General features: G+C 40.6%; 1 protein-coding gene across 12 annotated transcripts in view; it reads left to right on the top strand.

Moving 5' to 3' along the window:
- Window positions 1–209: 209 nt before the first annotated feature.
- Window positions 210–22,659, top strand: part of LOC115177435 (polycomb protein SCMH1) — a 41,782-nt gene continuing 19,332 nt past the window's right edge. For 2 of the 12 annotated variants that reach the window (XM_029738183.1, XM_029738193.1), the window contains exons 1-8: window positions 210–306; window positions 1,735–1,975; window positions 6,337–6,402; window positions 6,664–6,744; window positions 9,722–9,792; window positions 13,171–13,405; window positions 14,079–14,167; window positions 21,279–21,525. In XM_029738183.1, coding sequence (XP_029594043.1) covers window positions 6,378–6,402; window positions 6,664–6,744; window positions 9,722–9,792; window positions 13,171–13,405; window positions 14,079–14,167; window positions 21,279–21,525 — 748 coding nt within the window. In that variant the 5' untranslated portion in view covers window positions 210–306; window positions 1,735–1,975; window positions 6,337–6,377. Of the gene's footprint in view, window positions 307–338; window positions 894–1,734; window positions 1,976–5,794; window positions 5,919–6,336; window positions 6,403–6,663; window positions 6,745–9,721; window positions 9,793–12,966; window positions 13,056–13,170; window positions 13,406–14,078; window positions 14,168–21,278; window positions 21,526–22,659 lie in introns of those variants that run through there. The other 10 variants (XM_029738184.1, XM_029738185.1, XM_029738188.1 and 7 more) reach the window with 10 other exon arrangements.

Below are 22,659 nucleotides of genomic sequence, written 5' to 3' on the forward strand. Positions count from 1 at the left end.
GAGTAGAATGTCATTACTCTTACAAAATATTTTGTTATCTTTTTTAAGAGCAACGGGACTGGCAGGTAGGATTTAGTTCCTCCCTGTCTCTGGCCCACACTCCAGTACAGTATGTGGAAGTAATGCACCATAACCTTGGATGCCAACCGCTGATATATCCCACAGACGAAGAAGAAACCTCACACTGCAGTACAGTAGGTGGCGGTGTATGCGCCTCACGTTTGCTATCCGCCAATACAAATTTAAAGAAGAAGAAAAAAAATGGCGGACAGCCACTAGCTCAATCTACAAACATTTCAAAGCAAGGTAAACAGACTCGAATATATTGTTTACACGCTGTCCTGTTTTTAACAAACACTTTTTAGCCGGTAATTTATCTAGCATTTATTGATGTATTTATAATCAAAATAGATAGCTAACATAAAGGATGCCCGTTAGCATGCGGTGTTGACGGTGCTAGCTAGCGGTTCGAGCATGCCCCTGTTATTAGGTTGGAGGTAGGTACCTCTTCATATTCTCACTATTAAATGCACATATTTGCTGGCTGAATTTCTAGCTAACGTGATGCATTGTTTGCCTTTTGCCCCTGAGGGGAGTCCCGTGTGTTGGCTTTGTGTGGAACCTTGATATCTTATGTTAGCCAGGCTAACTTAAAAATCGGTATTTTAGTCATATTACACGGACTAATGATGGTAGCTCATTTTCCTTACAGCTAGTACAGCATTGACGTGGGTCATTCTCATTAATAGTGGTCGTAGAAGCGAGCTGGTCTGTCCTACCTAGTAGGTCATGCCGCTGTCATTTTTTTTCTTGGAAGGAAAAAGGAGGGAGCCGGGAAAAAGGCGCACTTCTATTGAGAGAACCAACTGAAGACTGTGTTATGATCTTTTAAGGTTTTTTATTGCATATTATGATTATTGTTTTTGTCTCCTCCATTGCTATAGTCTAGTATTGCATATTTGAAACCGCTATAGCTTAGTATTGCATATTTGAAACTGTTATTTATGACCACTTGTCAGCCCAATGTAAACTTAGCTAATGGTTGCTAGCATGCAAATTTACAGTAACTGAGTTTAAGGCTTGCTTAATTTCGAAGTCTATTTGATTGCCAGCTGAAATTATGTAGCTACCTAGTTTGCTAGCTTGATACAGTTACTGATGCACTGCTGCTGGTGTGTATGAATAATCATCTGTTATTCTAAACCAGTTAGGAGAAAAAACAGTAAGGCTGCAAGGTTACTTTGTTGTTAATATATCTTTAAATGGTTGGTGTGATTAGCGTGGCTACTTGGTAAATATGCATTAATTAGGCAATTTGCCTTTATCTGCTATTCATTTCAATGTCCTGGCTGCATGCATTTTATAAACAATCGATTTGTGAGTAGCTGTGACTGCTGTGTCTTGATGCTAAACAAATCTAGTCTACTTTAAGGACCAATATAATTTCAGCCACTTGTTTGTTTGTCTGACCTAATGACCTGTGTGTGTAGCCAACTGGTAATTAACCTAGGCTCAGGGTTAGGGGCCAAAGCCCCTCAAGTCAAGGATAGCCAGCCAGACATCCCCAGCCTGGTCATCATTGTAAATAAGAATTTGTACTTAACTGACTTGCTTAGTTAAATAAAGGTGAAAATAAATTAATTCACAGATAATTTTTAAGATCCAAAATATATGGTGACCTCTTGAAATTAATACCCTATATTGGCTATAATGTTACCCATTCTGTTTCTCCAGTCTGGATCCTCTTGTTTTGTCAATACCCCAACAGGGATGAGTTTTCTGATTCTCCCAGAGCTGCTGTGTCAACAGTGAGCCCTGAGTGTGTTTGGGTGGGTGACTGAGGTCTGCTGACAGCTGGGGCCACCTCTTTGTTGGACCCTGTCGTCTGCCTCCAACGCTGACCCCCTGCCTGGCCGACAGAAGGGGAGAGTGTTAAGAGCGAATCCGTGGGAAAGTCAACCTGAGCATCCACAAAGTTAGTCATTTCCAAATGAAACGCATCCATAATTATGCTTACGGTCTATATGTTGGAGTTCATGCGTTTTGAAAATTAGAAGTAGGAAATTGTATGAATTTTGACCATTACAGGTGGCCAAGTCTCAAAGATATTTCAGTGAAGTCGTATTTCATGGCTTTTCTAAAGGCCTCACGGGGGGGGGGTGTAGTGGACATGGACATGGCCTAAGGTTGGGCGGTATCCAGATTTTCATACTGTCAGTGTTTCCCCTATATGTATTCAGCAGCGACACAACACTGCTGCTAAATCGTTGGCGCCACTGAAAAAAAAAGTTGATTTATTTACACTGAACAAAAAATGTTTCATGAGCTGAAATAAAAGATCCCAGAAATGTTCCATACGCACAAAAAGCTTATTTCTCTAAAATGTAATGGACAAATTTGTTTATATCCCTGTTAGTCAGCATTTCTCCTTTGCCAAGATAATCCATCCACCTGACAGGTGTGGCATATCAAGAAGCTTGCAGTACGTCCAACCGGCCTCAACTGCAGGCCACGTGTATTGCGCAGTGTGGGGGAGCAGTTTACTGATGTCAACGTTGTGAACGGAGTAGAGTTAGACCAATTATGATTTTTCACCGCCGATACCGATTATTGGAGGGCTAAAAAGCCGATACTGAATAATCTGACAATCTGTATTTTTTGTTTGTAATTATGACAATTACAACAATACTGAATGAACACTTATTTTAACTTAATATAATACATCAATAAAATCAATTTAGCCTCAAATAAATAATGAAACATGTTCAATTTGGTTTAAGTAATGCAAAAACAAAGTGTTGGAGAAGAAAGTAAAAGTGCAATATGTGCCATGTAAGAAAGATAATGTTTAAGTTCCTTGCTCAGAACATGAGAACATATGAAAGCTGGTGGTTCCTCTTAACATGAGTCTTAAATAGTTATTATAGGACTATTTCTCTATACGATTTTTATTTCATATACCTTTGACTATTGGATGTTTTTATAGGCACTTTAGTACTGCCAGTGTAACAGTATAGCTTCCGTCCCTCTCTTCGCTCCTACCTGGGCTCAAACCAGGAACACATCGACAACAGCCACCCTCGAAGCAGCGTTACCCATGTAGAGCAAGGGGAACAACTTCTCCAAGTCTCAGAGCGAATGACGTTTGAAACGTTATTAGCGCGTACCCGCTAACTAGCTAGCCATTTCACATCGGTTACACCAGCCTAATCTTGGGAGTTGATAGGCTTGAGGTCATAAACAGCGCAATGCTTGAAGCACAGTGAAGAGCTGCTGGCAAAACGCACAAAAGTGCTGTTTGAATGAATGTTTACGAGCCTGCTGCTGCCTACCACCGCTCAGTCAGACTGCTCTATCAAATCATAGACTTAATTATAACATAATAACACATAGAAATACGAGCCTTTGGTCATTAATATGGTCGAATCCAGAAACTATCATCTCGAAAACAAAAAGTTTTTCCTTTCAGTGAAATACGGAACCGTTCCGTATTTTATCTAACGGGTGGCATCCCTAAGTCTAAATATTCCTGTTACGTTGCACAACCTTCAATGCTATGTCATAATTACGTAGAATTCTGGCAAATTAGTTCGCAACGAGCCAGGCGGCCCAAACTGCTGCATATACCCTGACTCTGTTGCAAGAGAAGTGACACATTTTCCCTAGTTAAAATAAATTCATGTTAGCTGGGAATATTAACTAAATATGCAGGTTTAAAAATATATACTTGTGTATTGATTTTAAGGAAGGCATAGATCTTTATGGTTGGAGCAACGTGTACCTAAGCGATTATATGCAACGCAGGACAAGCTAGATAACTACACATGGTTGATGATATTACTAGTTTAACTAGTGATTATGATTGATTGTTTTTTTATAAAATAAGTTTAATGATAGCTAGCAACTTACCTTGGCTTCTTACTGCATTCGTGTAACAGGCAGGCTCCTCGTGGAGTGCAATGTAAAGCAGGTGGTTAGAGCGTTGGACTAGTTAACTGTAAGGTTCCAAGATTGAATCCCCGAGCTGACAAGGTAAAAATCTGTCTTTCTGCCCCTGAACAAGGCAGTTAACCCACCGTTCCTAGGCCGTCATTGAAAATGAGAATGTGTTCTTAACTGACTTGCCTAGTTAAATAAAAAAAATTGGCGTCCAAAAATACCGATTTCCGATTGTTATGAAAACTTGAAATCGGCCCTTATTAATCGGCCATTCCGATTAATCGGTCGACCTCTTCTAGAGTGCCCCATGGTAGCAGTGAGGTTATGGTATGGGCAGGCATAAGCTGCGGACAAAAAACACAATTGCATTTTATCGATGGCAATTTGAATACCCAGAGAAACTGATGAGATTGTGAGCGCCATTCATCCGTCACCATCCTCTCATGTTTCAGCATAATGCACGGCCCCATGTCGTAAGGATCTGTACACAATCCCTGGAATCTGAAAATGTCCCAGTTCTTCCATGGACTGCGTACTCACAGGACATATCATCTATTGAGCATGTTTGGGGTACTCTGGAACGTGTACGACAGCGTGTTCCAGTTCCCGCCAATATCCAGCAACTTCACACAGACATTGAAGAGGAGTGGGACAACATTCCACAGGCCACAATCAACAGCTTGATCAACTCTATGCGAAGGCGATGTCGCGCTGCACACCAGATACTGACAGGTTCTGACCCACGCCCCTACCTTTAAAAAAAAAAAAAAAAGTATCTGTGACCAAAATATGCATATCTGTATTCCCCGTTATGTGAAATTCATAATTTATTTCAATTGACATATTTACTTAGGAACTGTAACTCAGTAAGATCTTTGAAATGGTTGCATTTATATTTTTGTAGCTTATGCCTTCCCATACCATAACCTCACCGCCACCTTGGAAGGCACTCTGTTCACAACGTTAACATCTGCAAACATCCGTAAAGAGCACACTTCTCCAGCGTGCCAGTGGCCATCGAAGGCGAGCATTTGCCCACTGAAGTCGGTTACGACGCCGAACTGCAGTCAGGTCAAGACCCTAGTGAGGACGACGAGCATGCAGATGAGCTTCCCCCTGAGATGGTTTCTGACAGTTTGTGCAGAAATTATTTGGTTGTGCAAACCCAGAGTTTCACCATCTGTCCGGGTGGCTGGTTTCAGACGATCCCACAGGTGAAGAAGCCAGATGTGGAGGTCCTGGGCTAGCGTGGTTACACGTGGTCTGTGATTGTGAGGCCGGTTGGACGTACTGCCAAACTCTCTAAATCGACGTTGGAGGCGGCTTATGGTAGAGAAATGAACATTAAATTATCTGGCAACAGCTCTGGTGGACATTCCTGCAGTCAGCATTCCAATTGCACACTCCGTCAACTTGAGACATCTGTGGCATTGTGTTGTGTGATAAAACTGCACATTTTAGAATGGCCTTTTATTGTCCCCAGCACAGGGTGCACTTGTGTAATGATCATGCTGATTTAATCAGCTTCTTGATATGCCACCCCTGTCAGGTGGATGGATTATTTTAGCTAAGTAGAAAAGCTTTTTGTGCGTATGGATAATTTCTGGGGTTCTTTTATTTCAGCTCATGAAACATGGGACCAACACTTTACAAGTTGCATCTATATTTTTGTTCAGTATACATGTCATGTCTCAAAATCAATATCTATCTTACCTCTATTGTTTTATGTCCTCCGGATATGAGAAGAAAGATAAGTTCAACAGTGAACCTGTCAGTTTGCCTTAGTTCTCGCACAGCATCCAGCCTAGCTGACGCAATGCTATTTTCCAGATTTTTGACCACATTTCTTCTCTAGCCTCCATTGAGTCACCCTAATCTTGGCCAACCTACAAGAGTAAGAACTCCAATAAACCTTTCATGGATTATGATAGAGACATGCGGTTTGGACCGTTGGCTTTCTTAGAGGAGTAACTACACAGGTAACATACCCGTTGGCCAAAATATAAAAAATGTTATGGACACCGTAGACTCTAACTAAAATTTTTGCTTTATTTCTCCAACATGCCAATATTTAGAAGTCAGTTATTTTGGAGGTATACACTTCCCCTAAAGGGGTACTACAGACATACACATATATTATATTTTGTTTGTCCATTCTGTTAGAAATTAAAGTTTTGATTTTGCGTGCAAATGTAATGTCCATAATGCTGGAATCACCCTTAAAAGGCTAACCAGGCTAGCACTAGTATAGGCTACATCAGACTGACTTCTAGAACACAACAATGTAGAAGAAAGGTCCAAATTGGACCTACATTTTGACCTAACATGAAGGGGGGAAGTATGAAATGGTTTGTGTTTACTTCAATGTTGTTTCCCCCTCTCGTTTCCCTTCTTTAGAGTGGACTATTGTGTCTTGAACTTAGTCAGTATTACTGGACATGAGGAAGCCAGTGCCACAAAAAGGTAATGTCATGTTAAGAAATGGCATGCAATTGTCCGTTTGAAAAGCATAATGTACATCTTCTAATGATGCTGCTCAAGAAGGGTCCTATATTTAGGCTACTTTAATGTGTGTATAGAAGTCTCAGATGCTGATGTGATAGTTTGGACTCACACATCTCATTGACAGTTGCTAAAGATCAAGTGAATTTCTTCTAGTTATGAATAGATAGTTGAGTAATTGAATGGTGTCTCTGAAACGTTGTGCCCTGCTCTCTCCTCTAGCTATTGAGTGGAAAGATGGCAGGCAGATCAAGCATGCCCGAAGTGGCCGTCCCTCCCGGGTCCCATCGCAGTACCAAGGAGGTACATTACCACACACACCAACTTTCTCAGATGAGTCACTGCTGAATGAAAACAACATCCTTAATCAAACACATTCATATTCAGTTATAACCAGGGGTTGGAACCAAAATTATTTTCCAATTGTTTCATTCTGAACAGAAACACCATTTTTGTTCGTTCCGTTCCACTGTTCCTACCAGCAAAATAAAGTTCTGAACCGGTTCAAATGCCAAGTACTGGTTCATATTTTCTGGTCCTTTTTTCACCTGTTAAATCAACTGTTTTTTTACATTTAGCTCATTAAGTTATTGCGACTGAAATTTTCCGGGGTGGGGAGAGAGCAAGAGAGAGTTGAGGAGGAGGCTTGAAGCGCTGGGCATCTTATGACATGCATTATCTGAGTCCCCAGAATTATACCTAAGAAGAGCGGCTTCTATAGAGGAACTTTGACTGTCCTTTGACCTATACAGCTAACAAGCTGGAGCTAGATAATTAACAAGCTTGTGTGCGCAGAGCGGCACCAGAATTAAAAACATGTCTTACCTTTTTGTAGTTAATAAATTTAACGCGAAACGTGATAACTAGGCCTATAGTGTCCTTAACTAGCATTGGAAAAAGCTAATCTATTCTTCTATAGCTAATTAAAAATCTCTCTCCCCATCTTCTGAATCACGCTTGTAACGTCAGTACAGTAGCCTTTGCTTCGATGGGGGAGGGGCAGGTAGGCTAAACACACCCTGGCAAAGATTTTCAGCTTGCAAGCAGACATTGGAATATGTTTCTGAGTGAGGGCTTTGCTTCGATTTGTTTTTTTTGTGGAACTACAAAAAAATGCCTGTTCCCTGAACCAGTTCCAACCCCTGGTTATAACACTGTTCTAAAGGCGTCAGCATGCTTCAGTTCAGCTGGCGGCTAGCCGAAGTCGGCTAAGCATTCTACTTTAACCTCTCTGGCGCATGTGGGACGAACTCGTCCCACCTACGTAACAGCCACTGAAATCCAGTGGCGCGATTTTTGAATCGTTAGAAATACTATTACTTCAATTTCTCAAACATATGACTATTTTACAGCTATTTAAAGACAAGAATCTCGTTAATCTAACCCCACTGTCCGATTTCAAAAAGGCTTTACAACGAAAGCAAAACATTAGATTATGTCAGCAGAGTGCCCAGCCAGAAATAATCAGACACCCATTTTTCAAGCTAGCATATCATGTCACATAAACCCAAACCACAGCTAAATGCAGCACTAACCTTTTATGATCTTCATCAGATGACACACCTAGGACATTGTGTTATACAATACATGCATGTCTGTTCAATCAAGTTCATATTTATATCAAAAAACAGCTTTTTACATTAGCATGTGACGTTCAGAAAAAGCATAACCCCCGCAAACTTCCGGGGAATTTACTAACAGTTTGCTAAATTACTCACGATAAACGTTCACAAAAAGCATAACAATTATTTTAAGAATTATAGATACATTACACCTCTATGCACTCGATATGTCCGATTTTAAAATAGCTTTTCGGATGAAGCACATTTTGCAATAATCTAAGTACATAGCCCGGCATCACAGGGCTAGCTATTTAGACACCCACCCAGGTCAGCCTCCACCAAAATCACATTTCCTATAAGAAAAATGTTCTTACCTTGCTTGTTCTTCGTCAGAATACACTGCCAGGACTTCTACTTCAATAACAAATGTTGGTTTGGTCCCAAATAATCCATCGTTATATCCAAACAGCGACGTTTTGTTCGTGAGTTCTAGACACTATCAGAATGCTTCATCACGGTCTTGCGCATGGCGCATTGGCGTGACAAAAAATGTCTAAATATTCCATTACCGTACTTCGAAGCATGTCAACCGCTGTTTAAAACCAATTTTTATGCCATTTATCTCGTAGAAAAGTGATAATATTCCGACCGGGAATATGCATTGAGCCTAAACAGCCAAATTAAATTTCTCCTCAGGAGCGAATCGTGCACGCGCCTCATTCAAAGGTCCTCTGAGCCGCCACTTGCCAAAGGCGATAATGTGTTTCAGCCTGAGGCTGCCTCGTCAACCTTCAGTTATTTCCCGGGTTTTGAGAGCCTATCAGAGCCCTGGGAATTGTCACGTTACAGCTAAGATCCTTACTTTTCAATAAACAGATGCAAGACGCACGACTCCTTGTCAGACAGGGTACTTCCTGCTTGAAACCTTGTCAGGTTTTTGCCTGCCATAGGAGTTCTGTTATACTCACAGACACCATTCAAACAGTTTTAGAAAATTCAGAGTGTTTTCTATCCAAACCTGAACAATAATATGCATATTCTAGCTTCTGAGTTGGTGTAGGAGGCAGTTAAAAATGGGCACATATTTTTTCCAAAATTCTCAATACTGCCCCCTATCCCAAACAGGTTAAAATACATTCGCTTGAAAAATTAGAAAAAAGCGGTAATAGTACTGTTTGTCCATTTTGAGACACCGTATACACTTCCTCAATATAGTCAGAATTTATCTAAGATAATTCAAGAAATCTGTAATTAATTTTGACATTTTTGCAGAGGACTTCTTAGTTGTGCAATTTTACATCTAACTGAGATGTTTGGTGCAGTATTTCTCAATGAAAAATGTGCATGAAAATGAGTCGTCTCTCGTTGAATGACAGCAAAGACTTTACTGGAGAATCCCTACTGTTGACCAACGAAGGGGCGTAGACTTCGGCTACCGACTTCGGCTACCGACTTCGGCTACCGACTTCGGCTTGCCTCAAGAAAAAAGTGTGTACGAACAACTGAAAAAAATAAACCTTACCGAAGTTCAAAACGAACAAACGCGTCCCAAAATGATGTCATAATATATGCAGAAACTCTTCCGAACAGTTTCTGCTGGGAGGCATGGGGACACCTTAACACTAGCACATACCATAACACTGAACCCCAAAACCTCACACAAAAACATATAACGGTAGACAACAAAAAGCAGCCATTGTGCTTTTTCTGTCCCACAGGGCACTTCAGTTGGGACAAATACCTGAAGGAAACAGGTGCTAGTGCTGCACCTGCACACTGCTTCAGACAGGTAAGCCCCCCTAATCAGACTACAGTATATCCTCCTCACCAAAATGTCAGGGCATGCTACTATCCTATGTGAAAGTTCTGCTCCTGAAATGACTCAGAGCAAAATTATTCTAAGGCATGGCATTTACAGTTTGTAGGAATTATGACCAACAAGCAATATGAGATAGAAGTTAAACCTGGCAGCCAAAGTCTCACCAATGACAATGAGCAGCATCTACAGTTGAAGTCAGAAGTTTACATACACCTTAGCCAAATACATTTAAACTCAGTTTTTCACAATTCCTGACATTTAATCCTAGTAGAAATTCCCTGTCTTAGTGTGTATATGTGTGTGTATATACAGTGCCTTGCGAAAGTATTCGGCCCCCTTGAACTTTTTGACCTTTTGCCACATTTCAGGCTTCAAACATAAAGATCTAAAACTGTACTTTTTTGTGAAGAATCAACAACAAGTGGAACACAATTATGAAGTGGAAGGAAATTGATTGGATATTTCAAACTTTTTAACAAATAAAAAACTGAAAAATTGGCCGTGCAAAATTATTCAGCCCCTTTACTTTCAGTGCAGCAAACTCTCTCCAGAAGTTCAGTGAGGATCTCTGAATGATCCAATGTTGACCTAAATGGCTAATGATGATAAATAGAATCCACCTGTGTGTAATCAAGTCTCCGTATAAATGCACCTGCTCTGTGATAGTCTCAGAGGTCCGTTTAAAGCGCAGAGAGCATCATGAAGGACAAGGAACACACCAGGCAGGTCCGAGATACTGTTGTGGAGAAGTTTAAAGCCGGATTTGGATACAAAAAGATTTCCCAAGCTTTAAACATCCCAAGGAGCACTGTGCAAGCGATAATATTGAAATGGAAGGAGTATCAGACCACTGCAAATCTACGAAGACCCGGCCGTCCCTCTAAACTTTCAGCTCATACAAGGAGTAGACTGATCAGAGATGCAGCCAAGAGGCCCATGATCACTCTGGATGAACTGCAGAGATCTACAGCTGAGGTGGGAGACTCTGTCCATAGGACAACAATCAGTCGTATACTGCACAAATCTGGCCTTTATGGAAGAGTGGCAAGAAGAAAGCTATTTCTTAAAGATATCCATAAAAAGTGTCATTTAAAGTTTGCCACTAGCCACCTGGGAGACACACCAAACATGTGGAAGAAGGTGCTCTGGTCAGATGAAACCAAAATCGAACTTTTTGGCAACAATGCAAAACGTTATGTTTGGCGTAAAAGCAACACAGCTCATCACCCTGAACTCACCATCCCCACTGTCAAACATGGTGGTGGCAGCATCATGGTTTTGGCCTGCTTTTCTTCAGCAGGGGCAGGGAAGATGGTTAAAATTGATGGGAAGATGGATGAAGCCAAATACAGGACCATTCTGGAAGAAAACCTGATGGAGTCTGCAAAAGACCTGAGACTGGGACGGAGATTTGTCTTCCAACAAGACAATGATCCAAAACATAAAGCAAAATCTACAATGGAATGGTTCACAAATAAACATATCCAGGTGTTAGAATGGCCAAGTCAAAGTCCAGACCTGAATCCAATCGAGAATCTGTGGAAAGAACTGAAAACTGCTGTTCACAAACGCTCTCCATCCAACCTCACTGAGCTCGAGCTGTTTTGCAAGGAGGAATGGGCAAACATTTCAGTCTCTCGATGTGCAAAACTGATAGAGACATACCCCAAGCGACTTACAGCTGTAATCGCAAGCAAAAGGTTGCGCTACAAAGTATTAACTTAAGGGGGCTGAATAATTTTGCACGCCCAATTTTTCAGTTTTTTATTTGTTAAAAAAGTTTGAAATATCCAATAAATTTCGTTCCACTTCATGATTGTGTCCCACTTGTTGTTGATTCTTCACAAAAAATTACAGTTTTATATCTTTATGTTTGAAGCCTGAAATGTGGCAAAAGGTCGAAAAGTTCAAGGGGGCCGAATACTTTCGCAAGGCACTGTATATCCTCACACACTACCATTCAAAAGTTTGACGTCACTTAGAAATGTCCCTGTTTTTGAAAGAAAAGCACTTTTTTTTTTGTCCTTTAAAATAACATAAAATTGATCAGAAATACAGGGTAGACATCGTTAATGTTGTAAATGACTATTGTAGCTGGAAACGGCTGAATTTATTTTTTATTGGATTGTACACCTATGTAGATGAGACCCATTATCAACAACCAGCACTCCTGTGTTCCAATGGCACGTTGTGTTAGCTAATCCAAGTTTATCCTTTTAAAAGGCTAATTGATCGTTAGAAAACCCTTTTGCAATTGTTAGCACAGCTGAAAACTGTTGCTCTGATTAAATAAGCAATAAAACTGGCCTTCTTTACACTAGTTGAGTATCTGCAGCATCAGCATTTGTGGGTTCGATTACAGGCTCAAAATGGCCAGAAACAAATACTTTCTTCTGAAACTTGTCAGTCTATCCTTGTTCTGAGAAATGAAGGCTATTCCATGAGAGAAATTGCCAAGAAACTGAAGATCTCGTACTGGCAAACTGGCTCTAACTAGAATATAAATTGGAGTGGGAGGCCCCGGTGCACAACTGAGCAAGAAGACAAGTACATTAGAGTGTCTAGTTTGAGAAACAGACGCCTGACAAGTCCTCAACTGGCAGCTTCATTAAATAGTACCCGCAAAACACCAGTCTGAACGTCAACAGTGAAGAGGCTACTCCGGGATGCTGGCCTTCTAGGCAGTTCCTCTTACTGATAATGGGCCTCTGTATGCCTATGTAGATACTCCATAAAAAATCTGCTGTTTCCATTTACTATAGTCATTTACAACATTAACATTGTCTACACTGTATTTCTGATCAATTTGATGTTATTTTAATGGACAAAAAATGTGCTTTAAAAAATAAGGACATTTCTAGGTGACCCCAAACATTTGAACGGTAGTGTATATAATAGAAATCATTAGCTATTTCCATGGGAAAATGTTATGGGATGCATTTGCTCCATTGGTTTTGTTTGTAGGCCTTTTTCATAGGCCTATATTATGCCCTAATAGCCTGCTTGGCCACTGACTAAAACTATCATTAAAGCGGGTACAGCCAGTGTTCACAGTAAACGTGTACAAGTTGCACAGAATGCTCACAACATTCAAATTTCCACTCACAAGACCTGAAATTTGCTAAGTGGCGGGATTTTTTTTAGGGAACCATTAGGCTAAGAAGAAATTCCCTCTTGGGTCGAGGGGTGACACTGATTTCAAGTTGCGTGCAGGGCTACCTCGTCACCACAGCGTGAGTTGAACTCACCTTCGATACATAGTCTTGCTTGATGCTGTCTTCCTATCTCAGCATGTTGAATCTGTCCAGCATCATTGCATGCCTCTCTGACCTTCCCCTACCTCTCCAGGGCGCAACACCTCCAGTGAATGAGTTCAAGGCGGGCATGAAGCTGGAGGCGCAGGACCCTCGGAATACAACGTCCACCTGCATTGCTACAGTGGTGGGCCTGACGGGATCGCGGCTGCGCCTGCGCCTCGATGGCTCCGACAACAAGAACGACTTCTGGCGCCTGGTGGACTCGTCGGAGATCCAGCCTATTGGCAGCTGCGAGAAGAACGCGGGCATGCTGCAGCCGCCATTGGGTGAGGAGGAGAGAGAAACACATTTTCACACACGCACACACAGTCACACACTCCGATACTACATACCCATTATGGATATGATGTGCCCTATTCTTTTTTTTAAATCTTGGATCATTAAATTGTTTGCTATCACACAGTGCTACTTACCTTCCTCAGTTAGATTTACACCAGACTGATGAATACTAGGGTCTATTAATTAGTGCACACTGTAGCAAAACGTGCAACGGAAAATATTTTTGTAATGAAACGAGAGTTTCTTATTGGACAAATTAATGTAAGTCCCTCACTGTTATCGGCCCATTTGCGTCAGTTTGTCTTCTTGGCTGTATTCTAGGCTGTATTTGGTTTCCAGGCTGTATCACAACCGGCCGTGATTGGGAGTCCCATAGGGCGGCGCACAATTGGCCCAGCGTTGTCCGGGTTTGGCCGTTGTAGGCCGTCGTTGTAAATAAGAATTTGTTCTTAACTGACTTGCCTAGGTAAATAAATAAAAAAATACAAGTATATACACCTGTGTGTAATAGTGTGATTTGGTGCAATTCTCTAAATGTCCACTAGGTGTCAGCTAATATCAAAAGATGTCTATGGCCCCACCCCATGCACATTAATGAATGGTCTCGTCTACTGTGTATGGATGAGAGTTTTTTTGAAAGCGTCTGTACCTCTTCCACAGGCTTCCGTCTGAACGCATCTTCCTGGCCCATGTTCCTTCTAAAAACACTCAACGGTGCCGAAATGGCCCCAGCACGCATCTTCCACAAGGTACCTGTCACAAAGCAGCACACGCTCTCGATATAGACCTGTTTATAAAGCATACCTGTACACATATACACACTCCCTTTCCCAGCATATACACCTATGTAGCTAAACTTTCCATTGATGGCCATTTGTATTTATTATGGTTGCAGAAAAACTGATTCAAGTTAACGGTAGAACTAACACCACTGGCTGATGGAAGCACTTCTCTAAGCGAGAAGTATATTAAATATTTCTATTTAAGCTATTTATGCTACCTTTTATTGATCCTAATGATATAGGCCTAGGTGTAAACAGCTGAGGTGATAGCGCAACGACACTGGAATAAAAATCAAAATGTGTATGGATGGAGAGAGGAGAGGGTTGGTTTTACAGGTTTACTCATTCTGGTTTCTCAGTACTGCATGTATTCTTGGCTATCATGCTATGGCTGTGTCAGAGTCAATTGTAAGTTTAATTTGTGTATTCCTTTATGGGTAGTGTGATGCCTAAGATATGTTTTTACATGCAGTCATTAGCGGCCGTTAGAATCTGTTTCTTTTTCCTTCATTTTTTTGTCTGAATAAAACATGATGTAATGAGAACTACATGAAATATGTCTTGCATGTAATGGACATAAAGAACTGGTCTTGCTATATATATACATACATACATACATACATACATACATACATACATACATACATACATACATACATACATACATACATACATACATACATACATACATACATACTTTTTCTTGCCACTGTATGTATGTATGTGAACCCTTTGGAATTACCTGGATTTCTGCATAAATTTGACCTTCATCTAAATCACAACAATAGACACACAGTGTGCTTAAACTAATAAACTAATTTTTCTTGTCTTTATTGAATACATAATTTAAACATTCACAGTATAGGTTGGAAAAAGGATTTGAGAGATTTTGGTTAGAGTTGCCCTGACCCGCCCCATAAAAAACACTCACAAAATTTGAGTTTGCTATTCACAAGAAGCATTGCCTGATGTGAACCATGCCTCTTACAAAATATATTTCAGAAGACCTAAGATTAACAATTGTTGCCTTGCATAAAGCTGGAAAGGGTTTCAAAAGTATCTCTAAAAGTCAGTCCACGGTAAAACAAATTGTCTATAAATGGAGAAATTTCAGCACTGTTGCTACTCACCCTAGGAGTGGCTGTCCTGCAAAGAGCACAGCGCAGAATGCTCAATGAGGTTAAGAGGAATCCTAGAGTGTCAGCTAAAGACTTAGACATCTCTGGAAGATGCTATCATCTCTGTTGACGAGTCTACAATACGTAAAACACTAAACAAGAATAAAGAAGCCACTGCTGTCCAAAAAAACCATTGCTGCACATCTGAAGTTTGCAAAAGAGCACCTGGATGTTCCACAGCGCTACTGGCAAAATATTTTGTGGACAGATGAAACTAAAGTTTTTGTTTGGAAGGAGCACACAACACTATGTGAGGAGGGAAAAAAAGGCACAGCACACCAACATCAAAACCTCATCCCAACTGTAAACTATGGTGGAGGGAGCATCATGGTTTGGGGCTTCCTCAGGGCCTTGACAGCTTGCTATCATCGACAGAAAAATGAATTCCCAAGTTCTATCAAGACATTTTGCAGGAGAATGTAAGGCTATCTGTCCACCAATTGAAGCTCAACAGAAGTTAGGTGATGCTACAGGACAACAACCCAAAAGACAGAAGTAAATCAGCAACAGAATGGCTTGAACAGAAGAAAATACGCCTTCTGGAGTGGCCCAGTCAGTCCTGACCTCAACCCCATTGAGATGCTGTGGCATGACCCCAGGAGAGCGGTTCACACCAGGTATCCCAAGAATATTGCTGAATTGAAACAGTTTTGTAAAGAGGAATGGTCCAAAATTCCTCCTGACCGTTGTGCAGGTCTGATCCGCAACTACAGAAAATGTTTGTTTGAGGTTATTGCTGCCAAAGGAGGGTCAACCAAGAGTTCAAATACTTTTTCCAACCTGCACTGTGAATGTTTACACGGTGTGTTCAATAAAGACATGAACAATTATAATTGTTTGTGTGTTATTAGTTTAAGCAGACTGTGTTTGTCTATTGTTGTGACTTAGATGAAGATCAGATCAAATTTTATGACCAATTTATGCAGAAATCCAGGTAATTCTAAAGGGTTCACATACAATTGTATCCAGTGAACTAAGCAGGCTGGGCTGACATGCTTATAGCCTTTGCTAGGATTTTCTAAATATGAGCATGCATTTATAAGATTGTGCTGTTATTATTTCTATCAATATTATCTATTTTACTTTTCCCGTGTGTTATTTGGTTAGTTCTCTTAAAAAGCACCCTCATAGATATTTATGTTATCATGGGACTGCCCTCATTCCCCTCTGGCCAACGCCAATTGGCGGCCAAGTGTTTTCCTTAGGGCACGTCATGAGTCAGGGAGATGGTCTTAGTGACAACAGACCTAGATATGGGGGAAGGTTTTAGTGGGTGGAATATTAGGACAATTGGAGGTTGCAGCTACAGTATGCCTAACAGTGTAAATATTATGGTACAGCTATATTGACACTTAATCATCATGGTGATTTTTAATGGTAAGTTTACAAACATTGGTTGTGGTAAGTATAATTGTATCATTATGGTAAGTGGGGAAATAAGTATAGCCAGTTGTAATTGTAATGGCTTAGCTGATCATAAAAAAAATGACATTTTTACAAGGCTAAAAAAGAAATAATAAAATATCTATTGTTTACAGGAAACTCATCCTACAAATATAGATGAGGTTGGGTGGAAAAAGGACTGGGCGGGAGAAATATATTTTTGTCATGGAAACTCAAAAGGGGTGATTAAACTAATTAATGCAACTTTTGATCCGATTGTGCAAACAGATCCGCAAGGAAGATTATTTTAAATATGCTATTGGACCAAAAACAGATCTGGCTAATTAATCTATATGGGCCAAATAATGATGATCCACACTTCTTTGAAAATGTATATAATAATCTATTGAGATCACAAGCAACAAATCAATCTATTATTATGGTGAGAGATTATAATATGGTTTTAAGTACCTCAATGGATCGTAAAGGAAATCACATTACAAACTATCCCCCTCAAGCACTTAAGGAGATCATGGATACATTAGAACTAGTGGATATATGGAGGCTGTAAAACCCTAACCTAGTGAGATATACATGGAGGAGGCTTCTTGCTGGCATCAATGTAAAAAAAAGTGTTAATGGGAGACCGAATGCGATCGGACCACCATCAGATTGACCTCCTTATAACTCTTACAGAATTTCCACATGGACGGGGATATTGGACATTTTATCAAGCCCTATTGGATCACAAATTGTTCTTAACTAAGACAAAAGAATTCATACATTTTTTGCACCTCATAGGTACAGCAGTTCCCTTATTGTATGGGACACTTAAATGTGCCATTCAATACAATACTCATCATTAAACAAAAGCAGTTTAGGTCAAAAGAGATTGGACTAATAAAGGAAATAGAGGAAGTAACAGCGCAGGTAGATGGTAATGGCAACTGTACTATAGAGGCACAAAATAGGTTAGAGGAAAAAGAAATGGAGGTACTTATTCAAGAACGATCAAGTGTAATGTATTACAAAAATATATAGCGAATTGTACACAATTTTTTTTGAATGTTCAACATAGAAATGCTACCAAAAGGAATTTACAGAAACTCGTTACAAATGGAGTCATCCATGATTCACCAAATTATATTTTGAAAGCAGAAGCAAATATTTTAAGCTAATGTTTTTATTTTCTGTCTCCTCCATTTCCACTGAATGATGTTAACTGTAAGGATTTGTATTATAATAATAATAATAATAATAAAAATTATGTAAAATTAAACACATTTACAGAAAGACCTGTGTGAAGGCCAACTTACAGAACTTCCTGAGGAAAAATCTTTTCAGTCAGGAAAAACACCAGGGCTTGATGGTATACCAGTAGAGGTACAGTTCAAGTCAGAAGTTTACATACACCTTAGCCAAATACATTTAAACTCAGTTTTTCACAATTCCTGATATTTAATGCGAGTAAAAATTCCCTGTTTTAGGTCAGTTAGGATCACCACTTTATTTTAAGAATGTGAAAGGTCAGAATAATAGTAGAGTGATTTATTTCAGCTTTTATTTCTTTCATCACATTCCCAGTGGGTCCAAAGTTTACATACACTCAATTAGTATTTGGTAGCATTGCCTTTAAATTGTTTAATTGTGTCAAACGTTTCGGGTAGCCTTTTCCCAAGCTTCCCACAATAAGTTGGGTGAATTTTGGCCCATTCCTCCTGCCAGAGCTGGTGTAATTGAGTCAGGTTTGTAGGCCTCCTTGCTTGCACCTGCATTTTCAGTTCTGCCCACAAATGTTCTATAGGATTGAGGTCAGGGCTTTGTGATGGCCACTCCAATACCTTGACGTTGTTGTCCTTAAGCCATTTTGCCACAACTTTGGAAGTATGCTTGGGGTCATTGTCCACTTGGAAAACCCATTGAGATGTTGCTTCAATATATCTACATCATTTTCCTTTCTCATGATATATATATATATATATATATATATATATATATATGTGTGTGTGTGTGTGTGTGTGTGTGTGTGTGTGTGTATTTTGTGAAGTGCACCAGTCCCTCCTGCAGCAAAGCACCCCCACGACATGATCCTGCCACCCCTGTGCTTCATGGTTGGGATGGTGTTCTTCGGCTTGCAAGCATCCCCCTTTTTCCTCCAAACATAATGATAGTCATTATGGCCAAACATTTATATATTTTTTTCCATCAGACCGTAAGACATTTCTCCAAAAAGTACGATCTTTGTCCCCATGTGCAGTTGCAAACCGTAGTCTGGCTTTTTTATGGCGGTTTTGGAGCAGTGGCTTCTTCCTTGCTGAGCGGCCTTTCAGGTTATGTCGATATAGGACTCGTTTTACTGTGGATGTAGATACTTTTGTACCTGTTTCCTCCAGCATCTTCACAAGGTCCTTTGCTGTTGTTCTGGGATTGATTTGCACATTTCGCACATAATATGCTGGGGTCCAGCAAAATTAAGGCAGTTATACGATTTTAAAAACATTACAATATATGCCTTCCCTGTAGCTCAGTTGGTAGAGCATGGTGTTTGCAACACCAGGGTTGTGGGTTCGATTCCCACGGGGGGCCAGCACAGAACATTTTTTTTATGATATGTATGAAATTGTATGAAATGTATGCATTCACTACTGTAAGTCGCTCTGGATAAGAGCGTCTGCTAAATGACTAAAATGTCAAATGTAAATAACAGAATTCACAACCCACTAAGTGTGTACCCTTAGACCCATACTCCACTACCACACAAAATCCATGTGTACTTGTGTGTGTATAGTGCGTATGTTATCATGTGTGTATTGTATGCATGTGTCTGTGCCTATGCTTGTGTTGCTTCACAGTCCCTGCTGATCCATAAGGTGTATTTTTATCTGTTTTTTAACATCTGATTCTACTGCTTGCATCAGTTACCTGATGTGGAATAGAGTTCCATGTAGTCATGGCTCTATGTAGTACCATGCACCTCCCATAGTCTGTTCTGGAGATGGGGCTGTGAAGAGACCTCTGGTGGCATGTCTTGTGGAGTATGCATGGGTGTCTGAGCTGTGTGCTAGTCGTTTAAACAGACAGCTCGGTGCTTTCAACATGTCAATACCTCTCACAAATATAAGTAGTGATGAAGTCAATCTCCTATACTTTGAGCGAGGAGAGATTGACATGGATATTATTCATGTTTGCTCTCTGTGTACGTCCAAGGGCCAGCCGTGCTGCCCTATTCTGAGCCAATTGCAATTTTCCAAAGTCCCTCTTTGTAGCACCTGACCACACGACTGAACAGTAGTCCAGGTGCGACAAAACTAGGGCCTGTAGAACCTGCCTTGTTGATAGTGTTGTTAAGAAGGTAGAGCAGTACTTCATTATGGACAGACTTCTCCTCAGCTAAGCTACTGTTGTATCAATATGTTTTGACCATGACAGTTTAAACTGCTTGGAGTAACCCTGGATTGTAGTCTTTCAATTTGCTCAATGTCCACATTATTTATTACAAGATTTAGTTGAGGTTTAGGGTTTAGTGACTGATTTGTCCCAAGTATAATGCTTTTAGTTTTTGAAATATTTAGGACTAACTTATTCCTTGCCACCCATTCTGAAACTAACTGCAGCTCATTAAGAGTTGCAGTCATTTCAGTTGCTGTAATAGCTGACGTGTATAGTGTTGTCATCCGCATACATAGACACACTGGCTTTACTCAAAGCCAGTGGCATGACGTTAGTAAAGATTGAAAAATGTAAGGGGCCTAGACAGCTGCCCTGGGGAATTCCTGATTCTACCTGGATTATGTTGGAGAGGCTTCCATTAAAGAACACCCTCTGTGTTCTGTTAGAAAGGTAACTCATTGTCCACAATATAGCAGGGGGTGTAAAGCCATTTCCAGCAGCAGACTATTATTGATAATGTCAAAAGCCACACTGAAGTCTAATAAAAGCCCCCACAATCTTTTTATCATACATTTCTGTCAGCTAATTAGTCATGTGTATAAGTGCTGTGCTTGTTGAATGTCCTTCCCTATAAGCTTGCTGAAAGTCTGTTATCAGTTTGTTTACTGTAAAATTGCATTGTATCTGGTCAAACCAATTTTTTTCTGTAACTTTACTAAATGTTGGTAACAGGCTGATTGGTCAGCTATTTGAGCCAGTAAGGGGGCTTTACTATTCTTAGGTAGCGGAATGACTTTTGCTTCCCTCCAGGCCTGAGGGCACACACTTTCTAGTAGGCTTAAATTGAAGATATGGCAAATAGGAGTGGCAATATTGACCTCTATCGTCAGTAATCCATCCAAGTTGTCAGATCCCGGTGGCTTGTCATTGTTGATAGACCACAATAATTTGTTTACCTCTTCCATACTCACCATTGGGATCACAACATCATACGTGATCATATACATTTTCCAACTAAATAAAGCTTCCGAACTATTTCACATTTCATCTGGATAATCCCACATTTACCTACTCCCTTGTCACTGACCTCTCCCGTCCCTGCCAACTCCCTTTCCCTCGTACCCCAGCAGGAGCCCCCAGCCCCAGAGCAGAACTCCTTCCAGGTGGGCATGAAGCTGGAGGCGGTGGACCGCAAGAACCCCCACTTCATCTGTCCGGCCACGGTGGGGGCGCTGCGTGGCGTGGAGGTGCTGGTCACCTTCGACGGCTGGCGGGGTGCTTTCGACTACTACTGCCGCTACGACTCCCGGGACATCTTCCCCGTGGGCTGGTGCTCTCTCACCGGGGACAACCTGCAGCCGCCAGGCACCAAAGGTCTGTGCGTGTCTGTGTGTATGTATGGTATGTGTGTTTGTTTGTGTCACCCTGTAGACCTGTCAGCTATTTATATTGTGGTCATTGATGTGGTCTAATACCTGTGGTATTGACTTTAACATTATTGTTTCATGTAAAATCACATTTTAGAATTCAAATCTGAAGTTAAAGGCTCTGAAATGTCCTTTGAATGAGATGAGTGGTTTATTAGGTCAATCGAACGCACCTTTGAAATTCCTTCTCTTGTGTTGGAGGAAGACATAATTTGAGTGAATGAGTGAGGAAGAACAGAAGGGAGAGAAAGAGAATGGGTCACCTTTTGTAAGAGTGTGTTTTATGAGACCTTGGCACAGGACTGTGAAGGGGGGGGTCAGGCAAAGCTATGCGTGTGTATGCCCCACTATGTGGGCCTCATGCTGGCACTAAAAGGGGCCAAGGCAAAGGGGGCATCCAGGATAACCAGAGACTGAGAGAAAGTAGGAGAAAAACCGATAGGGAAAAGGTGCTGTCTGTGAAAGGCGTGCTGTTTACATTGTCTTGTCAGCAGAGGGGAGGAGAGTGAAGGAGGGCAGGAAATTAAAGTAGAGGAGTAAGAGTTGGAAAAGAGTAGAGGGTGAAGGAGAGGACAGCAGCACAGCAGATTGAGGCAGGGTTTTACACTGCTGAAGGGTAAGTTGAAATGAATAAAGGGCAATCTAAATTTTTAGAGGCCCACCTGTTGGCCACAAGTGACAAAAATGTGCTGTTTTAAAGCTAATTTCCTGCAATTCTACACATTTTGCCATGGCTTATGCTATCGGAGGGACTAACATGTAATCGAACCCACAAATGCTGATGCTCCAGATACTCAACTAGTCTAAAGAAGGCCAGTTTTATTTCTTCTTTAATCATAACACTTTTCAGCTGTGCTAACATAATTGCAAAAGGGTTTTCTAATGATCAATTAGCCTTTTAAAATGATAGACTTGGATTAGCTAACACAACATGCCATTGGAACACAGGAGTGATGATTTCTGATAATGGGCCTCTACGCTTATGTAGATATTCCATAAAGAATGTTTCCAGCTACAATACTCATTTACAACATTAACAATGTCTACACTGTATTTATGATCAATTTGATGTTATTTTAAT

Source organism: Salmo trutta, chromosome 37 (assembly GCF_901001165.1).
Source record: "Salmo trutta chromosome 37, fSalTru1.1, whole genome shotgun sequence".
NCBI classification, from domain to species: domain Eukaryota; kingdom Metazoa; phylum Chordata; class Actinopteri; order Salmoniformes; family Salmonidae; genus Salmo; species Salmo trutta.